Genomic DNA, 18,445 nt, shown 5'->3' with positions numbered 1-18,445 from the left:
GTTGAATTCCTTTTATAACTTAGCATAAATAAATCTCATGTGCATGGGCTAAAAACATTGATTAGCAGACATTAAAAATGATATATATCCAATTTACTTTTATTCTCATTGTCAGGCTTTTTCCAAAGAGGAGGGAAAGAGCAGAATTGTGGGAAAGAGAATTCCGGGGCTCTCCTGACCAGAAGGGTGGAGGTCAGGGTGGGAGCAGGGGGACTGGTGGCTTCCCGGGACCACCTGAGTAGGAGATCTGGGTGCCCTTAGGCTCTGTCTACTCAATTTCTATGGTTAATGCAGGATGGTTAGCTGCATTTGATTGGTGTGGAGTCATTGTTTTCTTAGGAAATTTGTAAGGCTGGACCAGTGTCTCCAGCTGTGGCCCTTCAACCAGAGCCAGGAACCCAGGTTCATTCCTTGATCCACAGTTGCTGAAAGCCAGCACTTAATGCTGCCTGAGAAGCAGCTCAACATCCTGGCTAGTGATTATCCTCTCTGAGTAATTAGAAAATGATCAGCTTGTGTTAAACCAAATTGCCTTTTAAATCTTGGACATTAACATGCAGTTTTTAATTTAATGATTCAAGGTTCCAGATTAACTGCAGCTTTAGCCGTTAATGAAGGTTTTGGGTGGAGGGGGTGATAAAAATTCTCTGAATTCTATGTGTGGAACAAGGTGGCCCAAGTGGGGACAGGAGGTGATGGCATTCTCTCCCCTGGTCCAAGGGCCCATGATTCCCATGTGGAAGCAGAGACCCTCAGGGTGACATTTAGAATTCATTATCAATTCCTCCCATTCATGTTTGGCGCCTCTGGCTTCTGAGGGGCCGGCTTTCCCTTCTCATTCTGAACCCCTGAGACTGTGTTTGTTGTTTCTGAATCCTGTGGCCACACATCCCACTTGCTCTGTGACTAGATATAAAGATCACAGACATGGAGGAGGGAAATCAGGGCACCACACTCCCTGGCATATGGATTCTGGGTGAAAATCTGCTTCCCTAAGCATGGCTTTTTTATAAGGTTTTGTAGTTGGTTTGTTTGTTGTTGGTTTTTCTTTTTGGCAGTGCCTTGCAGCTTGCAGGATCTTAGTTCCCTGACCAGGGATCGAACCCAGACCCCAGGCAGTGAAAACCCGGAATCCTTCCCACCAGGGAACTCCCTTTTTTTTTTTTTTTCCATTTTGAACTTGACAGTTTTATGGTTTGTCAGAAACTGCAGAGCAAGGGGCTTTCCTAAGGAGTCACTTCTTGGTGTTCCAGCCACTCAAAATGCCCTGAAGGACTGAGGGATACTCAGCCCCTCACATTGCTGGGGCATCTTGCTCAAAATTTCTACTTCCCTCCCCAGTTTAAAACTCTTGTCCTGTTGTGTGTGTCTTAGAAGTAGTCAGTTGTTTATGGACGTGAGTCATAAATCTTACTGTGTTTCTCTCTTCTGCAGAGAATTTCCTTGGTCAGTAGTTTTGCTGCTTCTCTGTTCCTTGGGTCTTACTCTCCTATTGACTACAGTGACGGTAAGTCTTCGGAGTCCATGGTGTGGGTCTGTTTAGCGGGCGTGTGGGCAGCGTGAGCCCCATGCACCCGGGTGGGTGCCAGTCTTCCAGCCCTACCGTCTGTTGCCAAGAAAGGAGTGTATTATCTTTTGCGGTGTAACAAATGGGCCCAGCGCTTAGCAGCTGAGAGTCATAAATGTTTATTATCTCACAGAGTTTCTGAAGGTCAATAATCAGGGAGTGGCTTCTCTGGATGGTTCTGGCGTAGGGTCTCTTAGGAGGTGGCAGTCAAGCTGGCCGCCAGCACTGCGGTCACTTAAAGGCTTGACTGGGGCTGGAGGATCCACTTCCAGGCCACTCACGTGACCGTGGGCCAGAGGCCTCAGTTCCTTGCCACGTGAGCCCCTCCCCCATATAGGAGCTGGATTCACCCCAAGCGAGAGGTGAGAGGAGACAGCGGCCAAGCAGAAGCTGCAGAGTCTTTCACATGATCTTGGGAGTGATGTACATCCCTGTCCCTGGTCACACAGACCTACGGGAACAGGGAGAGGGGACCTCAAACGGTGTGAACACTAGGGGATGAGTAGGGATCATCTTGGAGCCTGGCTCCCACAAGGAGTTACTTATTGAAGTTTTGTCCACATTTGGGGAACTCATGAGAGTGGTGAGCTTCTGGAATCAAAACCCTAACAAAAATAAATGCAGGTACTATGTATAAAACAGATAACTAATGAGAACCTTCTGTATAGCACCGGGAACTCTACCCAGTGCTCTGTGGTGACCTAAATGAGAAGGAAATCCAAAAAAGAGGGGATATGTGTATATGTATAGCTGATTCACTGTGCTGAATGGTAGAAACTAACACAACATTGTAAAGCAACTATACTCTGATAAATAAACAAACAAACAAATAAATAAATGCAAACGATGCCAGTGAAGAAGGAGAGCTGGGAGGAGGTTGCTGAAGGAGCTCTTGGGTGAGACTAGCATGGAGAGAAGAGAATGCAGAGGAAGAGCCCAGGCCTGGGAGAGTGGCCTCGGAAGAGCCTCGAGTCGCCCCGAGTCTCTGGGAGCTCAGCTGAAGTGTGTGAGTGCTGTCGTGTACCAGTTGCTAGTCTAGTTTTCAGGGCAAGTAGGGTGACTAAGAAGTGGTCCTGAAGCTTCACTCACAGTCTGGAGAAGAAAAGTTTCATCCCACACAGGAACCCAGCTCCTTGGAGCTCAGACCAGCAGAGCCCTACCCATGGAATAGCCTGTATCCACCTGTGTCCTCCATACTCACCCCAGCCAGCTGCTAAGTGCTGCTGGGGAAGGTTACGTTGTTGCTGTAGACATTCCTGAGCTTCATCCTCAGCTGGGTCTCCACCCACTCCCCTCACTGTCCAGAAGTCACCTCTTAATTTACCAGCAGTCTGACCATCTCATATGGGCACGGGGCTCTAGCAGCACCCAACCCACCTGCCTGCCTCCACCTGGGCCCATAGAGGAGGAGGGCTGTCCACCTGAGCTCTGGGTTCTCCCCTCTCCCCATCCTCAGGAGAACCTTGGGAGAAGTAGATCGTTTTAGGGAAGACAGCTGATCTTAGTGATGAGCATGAGGAAGTTTAGAGGCGTCTGAGAGCTTTCCTCGAAACGTTAGATGTGACTGGGAAATCCCTGAGAGCTGACCCACATCAGTGCCAGGGCTGCCTCTAGCCTTGAACCCCAGGGGACACGCAGAGCCATCCTAGGTGATATTGGTGGGAGCTCCCCTCTCCCAGCCAGGTCTTACAGCAATGGATTTCCAGGCTAACTGTGGGATTTAAGCCCGTGAGGAATGTTTGGGGGGGCGGAGGCATGTGTTCCTAAGGGCCCTGCTGACCTCTGGCTCTCTGGTTCCAGAGTTACCCAGGCACGTTGTATACGTTCCATCGGGAAAGAGCTCCAGGTACACGTTTGCTGCAAGAGTGATCCACTCTCGGCCAGATTTGTGCATTTTTACAAAAGGTTCTTTTTTAAGGTTTCTCTTTCTTGTATCCTTCCTTCCTTAGGTTCTGGAATGAATTTGTTGCGGATCCAGGACAAAGTCTGGTCGCAGGCTTGCCTTGGTGCCTGTGCACCTCATTTAGAGGAGAAGCTCGGCCTGCCGGTGCCGTCATGCTCGGTTGTGGTAGGTTCCCTGCCCAGTGATGCGACTCACTGGAGAGCTGGCAGCTACTGGGGAAGCTGTGTAGTATACACACACACACATGCACACCCATCCATTTACACACGGGCACACACACATGTGGCTTTGTCTAGTACAAGATAAGTATTTGACGTGATTCAGAGCGAAATGGCTGTATCAGTGTCTTGTACTCAGGTGCAATAACTACATCAAAGTAAAAATCTTCTACGCAGCAAAGGAAACGGTCAACAAAGTGAAAAGGCAACCTATCAAATGAGAGAAAATATTTGCAAACTATATATCTGATAAAGGGTTAATATCCAATACATATATAAAGAACTCATACAACTTAACAGCAAAAAACCAAACAATTCAATTAAAAAGCTTTAACCAAGGACTTCCTTGGTGGTGCAGTGGTTAAGAATCCAACTGCCAATGCAGGGAACATGGGTTTGAGCCCTGGTCCCAGAGATCCCACATGCCGCAGAGCAACTAAGCCCGTGCACCACAACTGCTGAGCCTGTGCTCTAGAGCCCGTGAGCCACAACTACTGAGCCTGCGAGCCACAACTACTGAAGCCCGCACTCCTAGAGCCTGTGCTCTGCAGCAAGAGGAGCCACCACAACGAGAAGCCTGTGCCCTGCAACAAAGAGTAGCCCCCACTCGCCGCAATTAGAGAAAGCCTGTGTGCAGCAACAAAGACCCAATGCAGCCAAAAATAAATAAATAAATATATTAAAAACAAAAAACCGTTAACCATCAGTGTGGCACCCACATTTGGAATAGACACTGGCTGTCCACGCCCTGGTTTCCCCTAGTTGGCCGGCTAAGTTCTTGGTTGGGCCCTGCACTTGGCCCTTGGGCGGGGAGCGTGTGCCCCACAGCCAGAACAAGCAGAGCCCCTGGGTGGTGCAGAGCGTTGGCTGTGAAGGAAGGACAAGGGCCCCTGAGTCCCGGGGAGAGTCACAGAGCTGGGAGGGGTGGGCCACCAGGAGAAGCAGGCTATCACGAGTGCCTCACTCCTCACGTGTGGAGTCCCAACCACAGAAGCACTTTCTGAGATGAACAGCGACCTGCTGAAAACAGCCTTTGCCACCATGAGCAGAATCTCAAAGCCAAATCGTCATCATCCAGAGGGTGCCATGAGGCCAGCGCACAGAGCGTAAATTAAGGGTGTCCTGCCCTGTAGAAGCAGACAGTTCAGGACCCAGGCAGGCTGATGCACAGCAGAAAGAAAAAGGAAGGGCTAACAGAAAACAGCCAAGTCTCTGGGACTGGTATTCCACACACGGCTTTTAATTTCAAGTGAGATGGAGAGCGGTGTTTTGTCCACGGCAACTGGCTTTGTTTGCCTTATGCCAGGAACACATGCCTCCAAGAGGTAGCCCGTGCAGACACCAGCAGCTTGAGGAATGGAAAAGAACTGGTTGTGAAAAGTGTATTTTCATTTGTAACATAGGTACCCACGTGATGGGGGGAAACAAGCAAAATCCATGTTTTCTGTCATCCCTTTTTCTTTTTTTTTTTTTAAACATCTTTATTGGAGTATAATTGCTTTACAATGGTGTGTTAGTTTCTGCTTTATAACAAAGTGAATCAGCTATACATATGTTCCCATATCTCTTCCCTCTTGCGTCTCCCTCCCTCCCACCCTCCCTATCCCACCCCTCTAGGTGGTCACAAAGCACCTAGCTGATCTCCCTGTGCTATGCGGCTGCTTCCCACTAGCTATCTATTTTACGTTTGGTAGTGTATATGTCCATGCCTCTCTCGCTTTGTCACAGCTTACCCTTCCCCCTCCCCATATCCTCAAGTCCATTCTCTAGTAGGTCTGTGTCTTTATTCCCGTCTTACCCCTAGGTTCTTCATGACATTTTTTTTTCTTAGATTCCATATATATGTGTTAGCATACGGTATTTGTCTTTCTCTTTCTGACTTACTTCACTCTGTATGACAGACTCTAGGTCTATCCACCTCATTACAAATAGCTCAATTTCGTTTCTTTTTATGGCTGAGTAACATTCCATTGTATATATGTGCCACATCTTCTTTATCCATTCACTTGATGATGGACACTTAGGTTGTTTCCATCTCCGGGCTATCGTAAATGTCATCCCTTTTTCTGAAGGTGGTGCCCAAATGGCTTTCTCTCCTTTTCTGCAGGAAAATATTTGGAGATATAGTGTAGCAGACGCTTCCCACCTTGCATCCTCCCAGACCACTTTTTTGCCAGCTGTTGTGGCTTCACGCAGGTGTCGCCTAGCAGAACCCTGCCTGAGCTGCATCTCATTTGCCTCACTTCTGCCCGGAGCCTTCTGGGACTCCACAGTTGTGCTCTGCCAGCCTGGAGGTTCAGGGAGTTAGCACCCCACGTGTGCCCTTCACTGGTGGGGAGCTACGGAGAGCTGCTCCCTGTTCCACCCCCAGGTGGACAGCGCCCCCCCCCCCATGCATTTCATGCAGCTCCTCAGACGCAGCTCACAGCCATGCAGCAGCTCCACAGAGGACCCTGGGGTGGGCTTTCCCCCCTTCCCTGTTTCATTCTTCCCTGTCCCCTTCTCATTTCCTGGGGTTACTTCCCCAAATAAGCCACCTGCACAAGCCCTGACTCAGGCTCTGTTTTCTGAGGCAACGGAGGCCAAGACAATTATCTCCCAGGAGATGGCTTTATTCTGATGTAAATCCGAAAGTTGGCTGGATGGAGTAAAATGTTCTTCCCAGACACCAGGAAATCCCATCATTTATTTTACACTTTTGGAACCAAGACAGGGAAAGGGGGGGAAATGCTTTCTTTTCATAACTATGCCCTCTAAAGAGTGTAGGTCTGTCCAGAAGTTATCCCTGCCCTCTGATCCCACAGGCGGTCTTGGAGGGGCCCTGAGAGCTGTGGTTCCTGGTGGAAGCACCTCCTCCACACTGCCTTTCCTTGCTTTATTTTCTTTAGAACGTTGACCTCTGCACAAACGTGTCCAATGACTCTTAATCTGACTGATAGAGCGTGTGTGCAAGGCATTATCTACTTCTATGAGTTTGCTTAATGATTTCCTCCTGTTATTTATTTTTAATGCTACATCTATAATTTGGAGCTTACAGAGCAAGTCTACAATGGGAACTGGTCTGTTCTAGTTGCCTTGAATCTCAAAATTAAGTGGGCTTCGAGGCAGTGGGATGACCTCATGTGCGTAGTTGCAGCCCTGTGCTGGGCTCCTCTGGTGGTTTGTGAACAGGAGGGACGTCCCAGGTGTGATGCGACTGTAGGCCCCACCCAGGCCTGTAGCCTTCCTGTGGCCCGAGGTGTGGACAGTTGTGTCGAGCAGGTGGGGTTTGCCTCAGCAGAGCGTGCTTGCCTTCTCTCCTCAGGGGACCATTTCTTCCTACTTCGTCCAGCGCTATGGGTTTCCTCCAGGATGCAAAGTGGTGGCCTTCACTGGGGACAACGCAGGTGAGTACCTCATAGGATTTCACCCTCCCAGTAGTCCGCCTTGGTCCTTGTGGGACATTGGAGAATGCCAGCCGGCTTCTTGGGGCGTCTTGGGGAAGCCTGTCCTTGGCGGGCCCTCCCTCCCTTGGTGCCTGCCCGCCTGCTGGTCTGAACTCTCACACCTTGTACCTGCCCCACCTTGGCTCTGACTCCGCCCGCAAGAGCCACTGATTGCTGCATCTCCAGGTGAAACCTGATCAGCGATTGAGGAAGACAGTGCCCACCCTCCCTCACCTGCCTTTTCTTTTCTTTTTTTAGCAACAGCCACTAATTTTTATTAAATTTCTAATTTAAAACAAATATTTATAACATTATCAGTTTGGGAAAAGACGAACAGGAAACATGAAGAAAAGTGGTGAAAAAACAAATTCAAGGACAGAATAGATACAGCCTATTTACACGCCTGCCTGGGCCTGGTGGCTGCTGCCAGAGTGCCAGACCCTCAGCCTCAGAATTAGCAGCAGTTCAAAATCTCCAGTTTCAACACGTCCAAGGGTGGGATTTTGCTCACCTGCCTCTTCTGTTCCAAGTTAAACATCTCAGTTCCCCCAACCCTTCCTCTGGGACCCAGCTTTGAGTCTCTGCCCCATCATTTGACCTATAGGTACGACTTCGTCCAAGCCCCTTGTCTCCTCTTCCTCCTTTTCTTCTCTTCTGGGGGTTCCTGAGCCACCCCCACCCCCGGAGGGGCTGACAGGTCTCTAAAGAAAGGCCAAGTGGCCACAGTGAGTACCACCAGCCTGCTGCCCCTAACCCCACCTCTGCAGCCCTTTTCCTAACGGGCCACCAAATCAGGGTTGCTGGGTAGAGTAAATACAAATACAGGACCCCCAGTTAAACTTGAATTCAGAGGAAGGACAAATGATTAGGTAGGATGAGTATGTCCCAGGCAATGTTTGAATTTCAGATAACAAATGATTTTTCAGTGTAAGTGTGTCCCAGATATTGTTTCTCTGAACCTGAAATGTGACTGAGCGTCTTATATTTTATCTGGCAACTCTACCCCAAGTTGCCATCCTAAGCAACCATTCCTGCTCTAAGGAAGTGAGTCTCAGGTACATATGAAAGGGTTTGGTGGAGGCCGGGGTCTGACTTCAGCCCTTCTCCTGGTTTCCACACCCGTGAGCCTCCCTGTACTTACCTCCTACTGGTTGTACAGACGAGGATGTGGACAGCAAAAATAAAAAGAGAGAGGCACATGTGTCTAGGAGTGGAGCTGTGTGCCTAGAAATGGAGCTGAAGGTCTTGTTAAAATTCATTCATCATCATAGTGATGATTTTATGTGCCGTATTTTCTGCAGTATCTGTGTGTATTTCTGCGCCCGGGAGAAAACATTTAAGTCACCGTTACGACTATTTCTGCCACCACTGTGAGAAACACTCATGGTGCTCCTAGGTCTGCCTTAGGCCTGTCTGCTTTGGAGCTGAGGGCATAGCAAGGATGTCCCTGCCACCCCTGTGGTTGCATCAGTGTCCTGGCTGTGCCCCCTCCCTTCTGGGGTGGCCTCCACTCTGGCATCTGCAGGAAACCCCCAGGAGCCAGACGAGGGCCTCCCTGTCCCTGCACAGATTCTGTAGAACTTCACATGGAGCCCTGTTGTCAAGGCACAAACCCAAACTCAGAGCAGGTTTTGGAGAAGGGACCCTCGTGCTCCTGGTCTGAGGTGAGGTGAGCTAGAGGCTGGTAGACAGTGGCCAGATTCCTGCAGGAGCAAGGCTTGAAGCCTGTCGCTCTGTCCCCTGGGCGCCTGATTTGAGAGGAAGCTCCGGCCTCTGGTGGGCATGTTCTGGTGCCCCGGCTCCTGGAGGATGCCAGACCCCAGTTCCTCTCTGCCCTAAAAGCTGAGTCACCCTCAGAAGGGAACAGATGGTGCACAAGCACCGATTCAGGACAATTCTATGCTTTGTGGGCCATGTTTGTTTGCCTTTCAAAATGAAAGTAACTTCATCAAGTCTTGTTAGCAACAAATGCATTGTTTTTTTTATATTGGAGCATTGTTGATATACAATGTTGTGTTACTTTCAGGTGTCCAGCAAAGCGATTTAGTTATACATATACATATATCTATTCTTTTCCAGATGGTTTTCTCATATAGGTTATTACAGAGTACTGAGTAGAGTTCTCTGTGCTAGACAGTAGGTCCTTATTGATTGTTTTATATATATTAGTGTGTATATGTTAATCCCAACCTCCCAGTATTTCCCTCCCTCCTGCCCCCACCTTTCCCCTTTAGTAACCGTAAGTTTGTTTCCTAAGTTTCTGAGTCTGGTTAGAAAAATGTATATTCTTACACCTACTCTATCAACTGGAAGAATGTCAGGGAGAATAATGGGCCTGCTTTTGAACCACAGAAGCATGAGCTTCTAGGCATGTTTCAGAGGGAACAACAAAGAAGCAGCTTCCTAAACCGTCCTTTTGGACTGCGGTTTCAGGCTGAATGTTGGAGATACCAGGCAGGTAGCCCTCAGCCGTTCCCTCTCTAAGTCTGACCTTCACTTTGCTGCTGCCTTAAGTAATGCATTAGTCTTATGCTTTTTTTTCTTATACACAAGGGATACCTCTTCATTGCAGAAAAAAATTTTAAGTACCGACAAACCAAAGGAAGGAGTTAAAAAAAATCCATAATCTCTTAACCCAGAGATAACCACAGTTAAAATTTTGAGGGCTATCCTTCCAACCTTCTTTTCCTATGCCCATAAACAGTTTATTTTAACCAACCAAGGCAATATTTTTGTGCAACATCATTAGCGGTTGTTTAGGTTTCCATTGTTCTGGCATTTACTTTGCCAGTGTCCCTCAGATGGAGCTGGGAAATGGAGGTAGGCGTGGCTTCTACCGTTTAGGCCAAGCAAACATAATCTTGTCCCTTGTCCCTGTAGCAGCGGTCCCCAACCCTTTTGGCACCGGGGACCAGTTTCATGGAAGACAGTTTTTCCACGGACGGGGTTGGGGGAGGGGATGGATCAGGCGGTGACTCGAGCGGCAGATGAAGCTCCGCTCGCCTGCCACTCACCTCCTGCTGTGCGGACCGGTAGGGGGTTGGGGACCCCTGTGGCCTATAGGATAAGCTCTCAGAGGTAGGATTCCTGAATCCAGGGCTCTGGCACTCTGCTGACCGTACCTCAGCAGCAGTGTTTGAGTACACCTGTTCCTGCCCACGTTTCTCCTTCATTCATTCATTCACTCAACGTTTAGGCCTGCTGCTACATGGCAGACCTTCTTTCAGTTCCAGGGTGTATCAGTGAGGAAGGCAGATAAACATCACTGTCATGGGCCTCACATAAAGGGGACGGTCAACATTACCTTGCCCCTTTCCATACCACTGAGGTGGGGGAAAGCCTCCCACTCCGGCCTCGCCTTTGTCTTTCTCCACCGTGTATCCTGGTGTCTTGACTTGGACCCCTTGGTCCTCTGCACTCCTGGGAGTGACTAACAGTGGGTGGGGAGTTTGGACCCCTTTAGATGAGGTTTCTGAGTCCAAATCAGAGGCCCTGACCACAGAGACTCCACCCTCTAGCCCTTGGCTCACCCTGTTCTTGCGTCTCCCTTAGCTTGTGGACTGGGGTGGGAGATGGGGGCTGCACTCCCATCTGGTGGGGTGGGGGGTGACTGGTTTGCTTTGTGGCTCTCATGTGACCTCCTGCTAACCACAGGCTCCCCTCCCGTTCTCAGCGTCGCTGGCAGGCATGAGGCTGGAGGAAGGTGACATTGCGGTAAGGTGACCACTCACTCCCTCAGGCAGGCTCAGCTTTCTGCCCCAGGGGACGAGGGTGCTGGGTCTCAGCAGCATCTTTGCTGCCTATCAGAGGGGCTTCCAGGGTCAAAACACAGCTGAGGGAGGGGATAGGGAGACCCAGGCCCCAGGACCTGCCCACAGGTCCTCTCTTAGAAGGTCAGTTGCCTTTGCTGAGCAGACAGGTCCCCTGCCTGCCTTGACAGTGGCCGGTCGTGGTGAGCACAGTGGCAGAAGGGTCAGACCTCGGGCTAGAGGACTGTGAGCTCCCTAGGCGATGAAGACATAACCCAGACCCTTCTGCTTCTAGTGGGAAACCCGTTGTCACCCGAACCACGAGTTAGAGGTAGTTGTAGTAAGTTCTAGAGAATCGGCCCGCAGGATCCATGGGAGCCTGAATCTGGGGATCTGGCTTTGGACTTTGGTGTGGGAGGGTCAGCAGAGGTTTCTCTGAGGAGGTGGCGTTTAATCTGAGGTCTGCAGCCTGAGGAGTGAAGCGATGGGGGTCAGGGCGCGTGGAGCTGGTGAGACGGAGCCGCTTCACCTCTGCCTGTCTCTCTGCAGGTCAGCCTGGGCACCAGCGACACCCTATTTCTCTGGCTCCAGGAGCCCACGCCCACCCTGGAAGGCCACATCTTCTGCAACCCAGTTGACCCCCAGCGCTACATGGCGCTCCTGTGGTAGGTTGGGTGGGGCGGAGGAGGTGCGGGCAGGTCTGGCACCATGTGGGGCCCCCCAGGTCGTTCCACTGCGCAGGCTCTGGAGGCAGCCGAGACCCCAGGGACTCACTGGGTCTTGCTGAGAGCAGAGCTGGGTGGGGAAGCACCCAGGACCTGAAGTCTCTCCCAAACCCAGATACAGATCCCATCCCCAACACCTGTGTCCTGTGTGGCCTGAGGCAGACCCCGTAGCATATCTGAGCCACACTTTGCTCATAAAATGCGGAGAATAAGAGTTTTACTTCATAGTGTTGTTATGCTATGTCTGGCACATGGTGGACCTTCAACCAATGGTAGCAAGGACATCCTGCTTCCTGACAGTTCTCATGGAAGGGGTCTGTTCTGCACCCTCCAAACAGGCATTTGGGGACCTGCTGGAAGCCACTAAGGGAGGGTTTTTAGCCTTGAAGCTCCAAGAACCACTGGAGAATATGTAGGTCTAGTAAATCTGGCCAGCCCTGCCCCTTGTCCAGGTGGTACAACGTGCTGAAACCACAGCTGTGTCTCTCCCTGGGGCTCCTTTGTGTCAACCTCCCCTGTAAACAGAGCCCACGACAAGTGCATTTCCTGCTGACTCCCAGGGACATGCGCTGGGTCTGATACCTGAGGAGGAACCTCAGATCCCTGCTGTGCACTGGCTGGGGTTGTGGTCCAGCCTGACCTGCAGCCCCTCTACCTGGGACTCTTCACCAAAGCCCGTGGGTCCAGTCAGCCAGCACCAGGTCCCTCCCTCAGGGTTGTGTGCACTTCTGCAGCTTTAAAAACGGCTCCCTCATGAGAGAGAAGATCCGCGATGAGTTGGCTTCCAGTTCCTGGAGCGAGTTCTCTAAGGCGCTGCAGTCCACAGAGATGGGGAACAGCGGAAACCTGGGTAGGCTGTTTGGGGATGCCTGGGTCTGTGAGGGGCAGTCGCTGCTGCGGGGAGGGGCAGGGCCAGGGAGAAGCCAAGCGGAGCCCTGACTGTCTGCACTTCTGCTCCATGGGCCTTAAAACTAGCGTGAGACCCCATGATCTGAGTGAGGTGGGGAGTGACAGATCAGGCCAGAGCTGCATCTTCTGTGCCCCTCGAAGCCCCTGGTGACAGCAGCAGAGATGGCAGCCACAGCGCCTGCCCTGCCCTGGCGCATGCCCACACGCAGCTTTCTGCCCTAGACACGAGGTCTTGTTAGGAGAAGTGCCCAGCATGGGGGCAGGCCTTTTGAGCAGGGAGGGGATGTGCCTCCCTTGGTCAAACCCATGCTGGTATTTTAGGTTAGTTGGACAGCTAGCTGTCTCCTGGCCTGGGCGGCCACATGAGAGCTGGAAGAGCTGTCTCCACGAAAAGCTAGCCTAGGCCTTTCCATTCGCCATCCGTCCCGCTGGAGACAAGGACCTGAGACTATTCACAGGTCTCCAGGGAATAGGGGGTCCCGGGGAACAGGGATATAGGGTCATTTCACCCTGGTTTTTTCTAAGGCTATTGAGAAGCTGATCTTTTGGTTTTGACCACTGACAACTAATCTCTTCCTGGTCTTGTTTCAGGTTTTTATTTTGATGTAATGGAGATCACCCCTGAAATTATTGGGCGTCGTAGGTTTAGTGCAGAAAACCATGAGGTACGTGTGTTATTGGTATTAGAGCTACATTGGCTCCATTTTTGACTATTTAACAAATGCCTATCAAATTATGCTAGTTTTAGGGACCTCATTCATTTACTCAGCCATTGATAAAACAAGTATTTAAAATTTTTTTCTTTAAATTGAAATATTGTTGATTTACAATATTGTGTTAGCTTCAGATGTACAGCAAAATGATTCAGTTTTTTTCGGATTATATTCCATCATAAATTATTACAAGATATTGAATATAATTCCCTGTGCTACACTGTAAATCCTTGTTGCTTATCTATTTTATGTATAGTAAGTAGTTTGTATCTAATCCCATACTCCTAATTTGCCACCACCCTCCCCCACCAGTAACCATTAGTTTGTTTTCTATGTCTGCAAGTCTGTTTCTGTTTTGTATATAGATTCATTTGTATTATTAGATTCCTCATATAAATGATATCATATGATATTTATCTTTCTCTGACTTACTTCACTAAGTATACCACTCTCTAGGTCCATCCATGTTGCTGCAAATGGCAACATTTCATTCTTTTTTATGGCTAATACTCCGTTGTATATGGACTTACCTGGGTCCAGTGGTTAAGACTCTTGGCTTCCAGTGCAGTTGTGCATGGGTTCGATCCTTGGTTGGGGAATAAGATCCCATATGCCGTGTGGCGTGGCCAAAAGATATTTTTAAAAATATATATTCTGTTGTTTATATACCATATCTTCTTAAGCCAGTCATCTGCTGATGGGCACTTGGGTTGTTTCCATGTCTTGGCTATTGTAAATAATGCTGCTGTGAACGTTGGGGCTGCACGTATTTTTTCCAATTAGAGTTTTCCCTGATATATGCCCAGGAGTGGGATTGCTGGATCATATGCTAGCTCTATTTTTAGTTTTTTAAGGACCCTCCATACTGTTCTTCATAGTGGCTGCACCAATTTACATTCCCAGCAACAGGAGGAGGATTCCCTTTTCTCCACACCCTCTCTAGCATTTATTATTTGTTGACCTTTTGATGATGGCCATTCTGACTGGTGTGATAATTAGTGATGTTGAGCATCTTTTCATGTGTCTGTTGGCCATTTGTATGTATTCTTTGGAAAAATGCCTATTTAGGTCTTCTACCCATTTTTTGATTGGGTGTTTGTTTTTTCAGTATTGAGTTGTATGAGCTGTTTGTATATTTTGGATATTAACCTCTTGTCAGTCTCATCATCTGTAAATATTTTCTCCCAGTCCACAGGTTGTCTTTTCATTTTGTTGATGGTTTTCTGTGCTGTGCAAAAGCTTTTAAGTTTGATTAGATCCCCTTTGTTTATTTTTGCTTTTATTTCTTTTGCCTTGGGAGACCGAGCTGAGAAAACATTGGTATGATTTATGTCAGAGAATATTTTGCCTATGTTCTCTTCTAGGAGTTTTATGGTGTCATGTCTTATATTTAGGTCTGTAAGCCATTTTGAGTTTATTTTTGTGTATGGTGCGAGGCAGTGTTCTAACTTCATTGATTTACACATAGCTGTCTAGTTTTCCCAACACCACTTGTTGAAGAGACTATCTTTTCTCCATTGTATATTCTTGCCTCATTTGTCATGGGTTAATTTACTGTAGGTGCGTGGGTTTATTTCTGGGCTCTCTATTCTGTTCCATTGATCTATATGTCTGTTTTTGTGCCAATACCATGCTCTTTTACTGTAGCTTTGTAGTATAGTCTGAAGTCCGGAAGGGTTATGCTTCCACCCTTGTTCTTTTTCCTCAAAATTGCTTTGGCAATTTTGGGTGTTTTGTGGTTCCATATAAATTTTAAGACTGTTCTAGTTTTGTGAAAAGATGTTATGGGTATTTTGATAGGGATTGCATTAAATCTGTAGATTGCTTTGGGTAGTATGGCCATTTTAACAATATTAATTCTTCCAATCCAAAAGTGTGGGATATCTTTCCATTTCTTTGAATCATCTTCAGTTTCCTTTAGTAATGTTTTATAGTTCTCAGCATATAGGTCTTTAAGCTCCTTGGTTAAATTTATTCCTAGATTCTGTTTTTTATGCCATTTTAAATGGGATTGTTTGTTTACTTTCTCTTTCTGATATTTCATTATTAGTGTAGCAGATTTCTATGTATTAATCTTGTATCCTGAGACTTCCCTGGTGGTCCAGTGGCTAAGACTCCTCGCTCCCAATGCAGGGGGCCCAGGTTTGATCCCTTGTCAGGGAACTAGATTCCACATGCCGCAACTAAAGATCCTGCACGCAGCAAGGAATATCATGCGTGCTGCACCTAAGACCTGGTATAGCCAAAACCCCCCCCCCCAAAACAAACAAACTTGTATCCTCCTACCATGCTGAATTCATTTATTAGTTCTAATAGTTTTTGTGTGGAGACTTTAGGGTTCTCTATATAAAGTATCATGTCATCTGCAAATAGTGACAGTTTTACCTCTTCCCTTCCAGTTTTATTTCTTTTTCTTGTCCGATTGCTGTGGCTAGGACTTCCAATACTATGTTGAATAGAAGTAGTGAGAGTGGGCATCCTTATTTTGTTCCTGAATTTAGTGGGAAGGCTTTCACCTTTTCACTGTTGAGTATTATGTTGACAGTGGGTTTGTCATAATAAAACAATACTTTTGATGTGCTAGGGTGCACTGTAGATGCTGGGGCATCAGCAAGGTATAAGACAGATGCTGTACTTTCTCACAAAGAGGAGTGTGGAACACCCAAGGGTTCTCCCTGAGCTAACGTGTGCTCCCACTGATTGTCATTAAGCATCTTGGAGCCTGTTTCCTTGGTGAGCCTTATCCTACACCTCCCATCTCCAGATGATGAATCTCCTCCTGATTGAAAGAGCATCTGGCACAGGAGACACTAACATTTGCTGACGTTTATTGAGCACAGTTTAGTTCCAGGCACTATGTATGTGGGTTTCTTTATTTTCCTCATTTACCTCTCAAAGCAACTCTGTGAATTAGGTATTTTCATCCCCTTTACAGATGGAGAAACTGAATATCTCACCCAAGGCACCAGGGCCTAGGTGGTGGAGGCGGTCAAACCCAGTCCTTTCTGGCCCTAAAGCCAGTATTTTATTTGCCCTCCACCACGTGACCTTTCCCAGGAGGGATTTGGTTGATACTTGCTGCTTGGAATTGACTTTTCTATGAGATGTTTACCAGAGTCATCACCACATTGTGGATTGGACCTGAGAGACTTTTCTGACCCTAAAAGGTGTCTGGGGAATTTCAGTAAGTCACTCTGTCTAATAAGTGTAACAGAGTTGGTGTTGGATTATATGCCGATGATGGCATTACATATTGTATTGTAGATGGAAAGCTTTGTCTCAAGTATAGGGAGTTCATCTCAGTCTTCTGGTGGGGGTCAGTTTGGTTTCTGTTGCTCGTAGAAAGAAGACATGCCTGTTCTCTTTTGTGTAAATCTGTCTGGGTTTATCAAGAAGGGAGTTTTCTTCATTCATTTCTTCAATCAACAGATATGTATGATTGGTGCAAACAAGACAAACAGGGTCCCTGCTCCACAGAGCCCAGTGTCTAGGAGGATGTAAACAGGTAAACGAACAAACACACGATTACGGTGTGTGATGTGGCTCAGACAGGAAGGAACAAAGCGACGTAGGGGAAAGCAGGGCGTGTGCCAGGGACTTGCCTTGGATAGGGTGACCAGGTGGGCCTCCCTGAGGAGGTGGCCTTTAGGTGCAGACTTGAAGGATGAGAGGGATCCCACATGGGAAGCTTGGGCGGAGTCCTGGCAGAGGGAGAAGTTTAGGAACTGAAAGTAGGTGAGTTGGGTTGGAGCAGTTCCTGAGGGAGGGAGTGGTGTGTCAGTCACTGGTCTCAGGGGCTGGGGAGCAGGGTGAGACTGGAGTTGGTGCCATTCAGCTTTAGCTGGAAGGGCAAAGGGTGTGCCACAGTGGTGCGTTCTCAGCACAGGCTCTCCCTTCCTGAGCATCAGCTACATTGACCAGGCTCTGCTGTCTGCTTTTTAACAACCCTGAAACATAGGTGCTCCCATTACCTCAGTTCTGTTAAGAAAGAAGATGAGAGACTCAAGAGGGAGGAGGTATGGGGATATATGTATATGTATAACTGATTCACTTTGTTATAAAGCAGAAACTAACACACCATTGTAAACAATTATAGTCCGATAAAGATGTTAAAAAAAAAAGAAAGAAAATGAGGCTCAGTAAGATTTACATTAACTTATTCAAGGTCATAGAGCTGAATGGCAGAGGCAGAACTGGACCCCTCGGCAGCCTGAAACTGAGTTCTCCCATCCTCTGACTCCCCAAAACAATACACGCGTGAGGCCGTGAGCACGTGTGTGTGCGTGTGAGTGTGTGACAAGTTAGTGGTTCAAGAGCACAACTATGGGTGAGCTCCAGTGGAGGCCTGAGTCATGAGCTCTGAATCTGGGCTACTGTTAAAAACACACCACACACACGCATACACCACATACATACACACCACACACAGACACACACACACACACACACACACACAGTGAGTGAACAATGAGAGTTCTTCACTCTGCCCACTTTCTCCTGGAATCAGGTCTCAGCATTCCCCTGGGACGTGGAGATTCGAGCACTGATCGAAGGACAGTTCATGGCCAAGAAGATTCATGCCGAGGGCCTGGGCTATCGAGTCAGTAAGTGAGCTGCTGGCGGGCTGTGTTCTGGGGTGGGCGCTAAGGGTTCTGCTCATACCCTGAGGTGCTTGAGACCCTTCCTGGCCTTCAGGCCAGGCCTAGTGGACACTGTCTGTTAAGGCTCCATTACAAGGGCCTTGTTCGTGCAGGAGGGACATGGAGCCTGGTTCCTGGTGGTGGGGTGAGAAAGCGATCAACTGGCACTGTGGACAGGCATAGACTAGGAGGCAGGTTGTTCCTGCATCTCTGCTCCGTCCCCAGGAGCCTCACCTCCTTGGCCAGGAGCTATAGGACTTGGGAGGGAGATCTTTCTGTAACCCTAAGCTCTAACCTGCAGACTAAATGTCCTAAGCTCTGGATCCCGAGGACACGGGCAATGCAGGTGGGAAAGGTCTGGGCTGGGGCCATCACTGGACCTTCACCTTCTAGCCTGGGCAGGCCCCGTCTGCCTGTGGGGCACAGCTCTGGGCATTTCAGCTTGAACAGGGAAGAGGGGGGATGTAGAGCCACTGTCAGAACTGAGAGACCTGCAATGGAGAGGGCAGAGCCAGGGCCAGGGGAGGCCCACGGGGAAGAAAGGGACTTCTGAGAACGTGAGCTGTGGAGTGTGGGCAGCTTTAGGAGGTCAGCAA

The 18,445-nt window shown here is 48.6% G+C and overlaps 1 protein-coding gene across 5 annotated transcripts in view; it reads left to right on the top strand.

Moving 5' to 3' along the window:
* XYLB (xylulokinase) overlaps window positions 1-18,445 on the top strand; it is a 48,102-nt gene that overhangs the window by 10,796 nt on the left and 18,861 nt on the right. For 2 of the 5 annotated variants that reach the window (XM_082639254.1, XM_082639256.1), the window contains 8 exons: window positions 1,435-1,507; window positions 3,517-3,635; window positions 6,993-7,074; window positions 10,787-10,827; window positions 11,412-11,527; window positions 12,322-12,437; window positions 13,088-13,161; window positions 17,717-17,813. In XM_082639254.1, the coding sequence (XP_082495380.1) occupies window positions 1,435-1,507; window positions 3,517-3,635; window positions 6,993-7,074; window positions 10,787-10,827; window positions 11,412-11,527; window positions 12,322-12,437; window positions 13,088-13,161; window positions 17,717-17,813 (718 nt within the window). Of the gene's footprint in view, window positions 1-1,434; window positions 1,508-3,516; window positions 3,636-6,992; window positions 7,075-10,786; window positions 10,828-11,411; window positions 11,528-12,321; window positions 12,438-13,087; window positions 13,162-16,144; window positions 16,394-16,638; window positions 16,715-17,716; window positions 17,814-18,445 lie in introns of those variants that run through there. The other 3 variants (XR_014295571.1, XR_014295570.1, XM_082639255.1) reach the window with 3 other exon arrangements.

This window comes from Mesoplodon mirus, assembly GCF_964341445.2.
Source record: "Mesoplodon mirus genome assembly, chromosome: 12".
Lineage (NCBI taxonomy): Eukaryota > Metazoa > Chordata > Mammalia > Artiodactyla > Ziphiidae > Mesoplodon > Mesoplodon mirus.
Note: the sequence above shows the minus strand (reverse complement) of the source record. Positions and strands in the feature narration are given on the sequence as shown.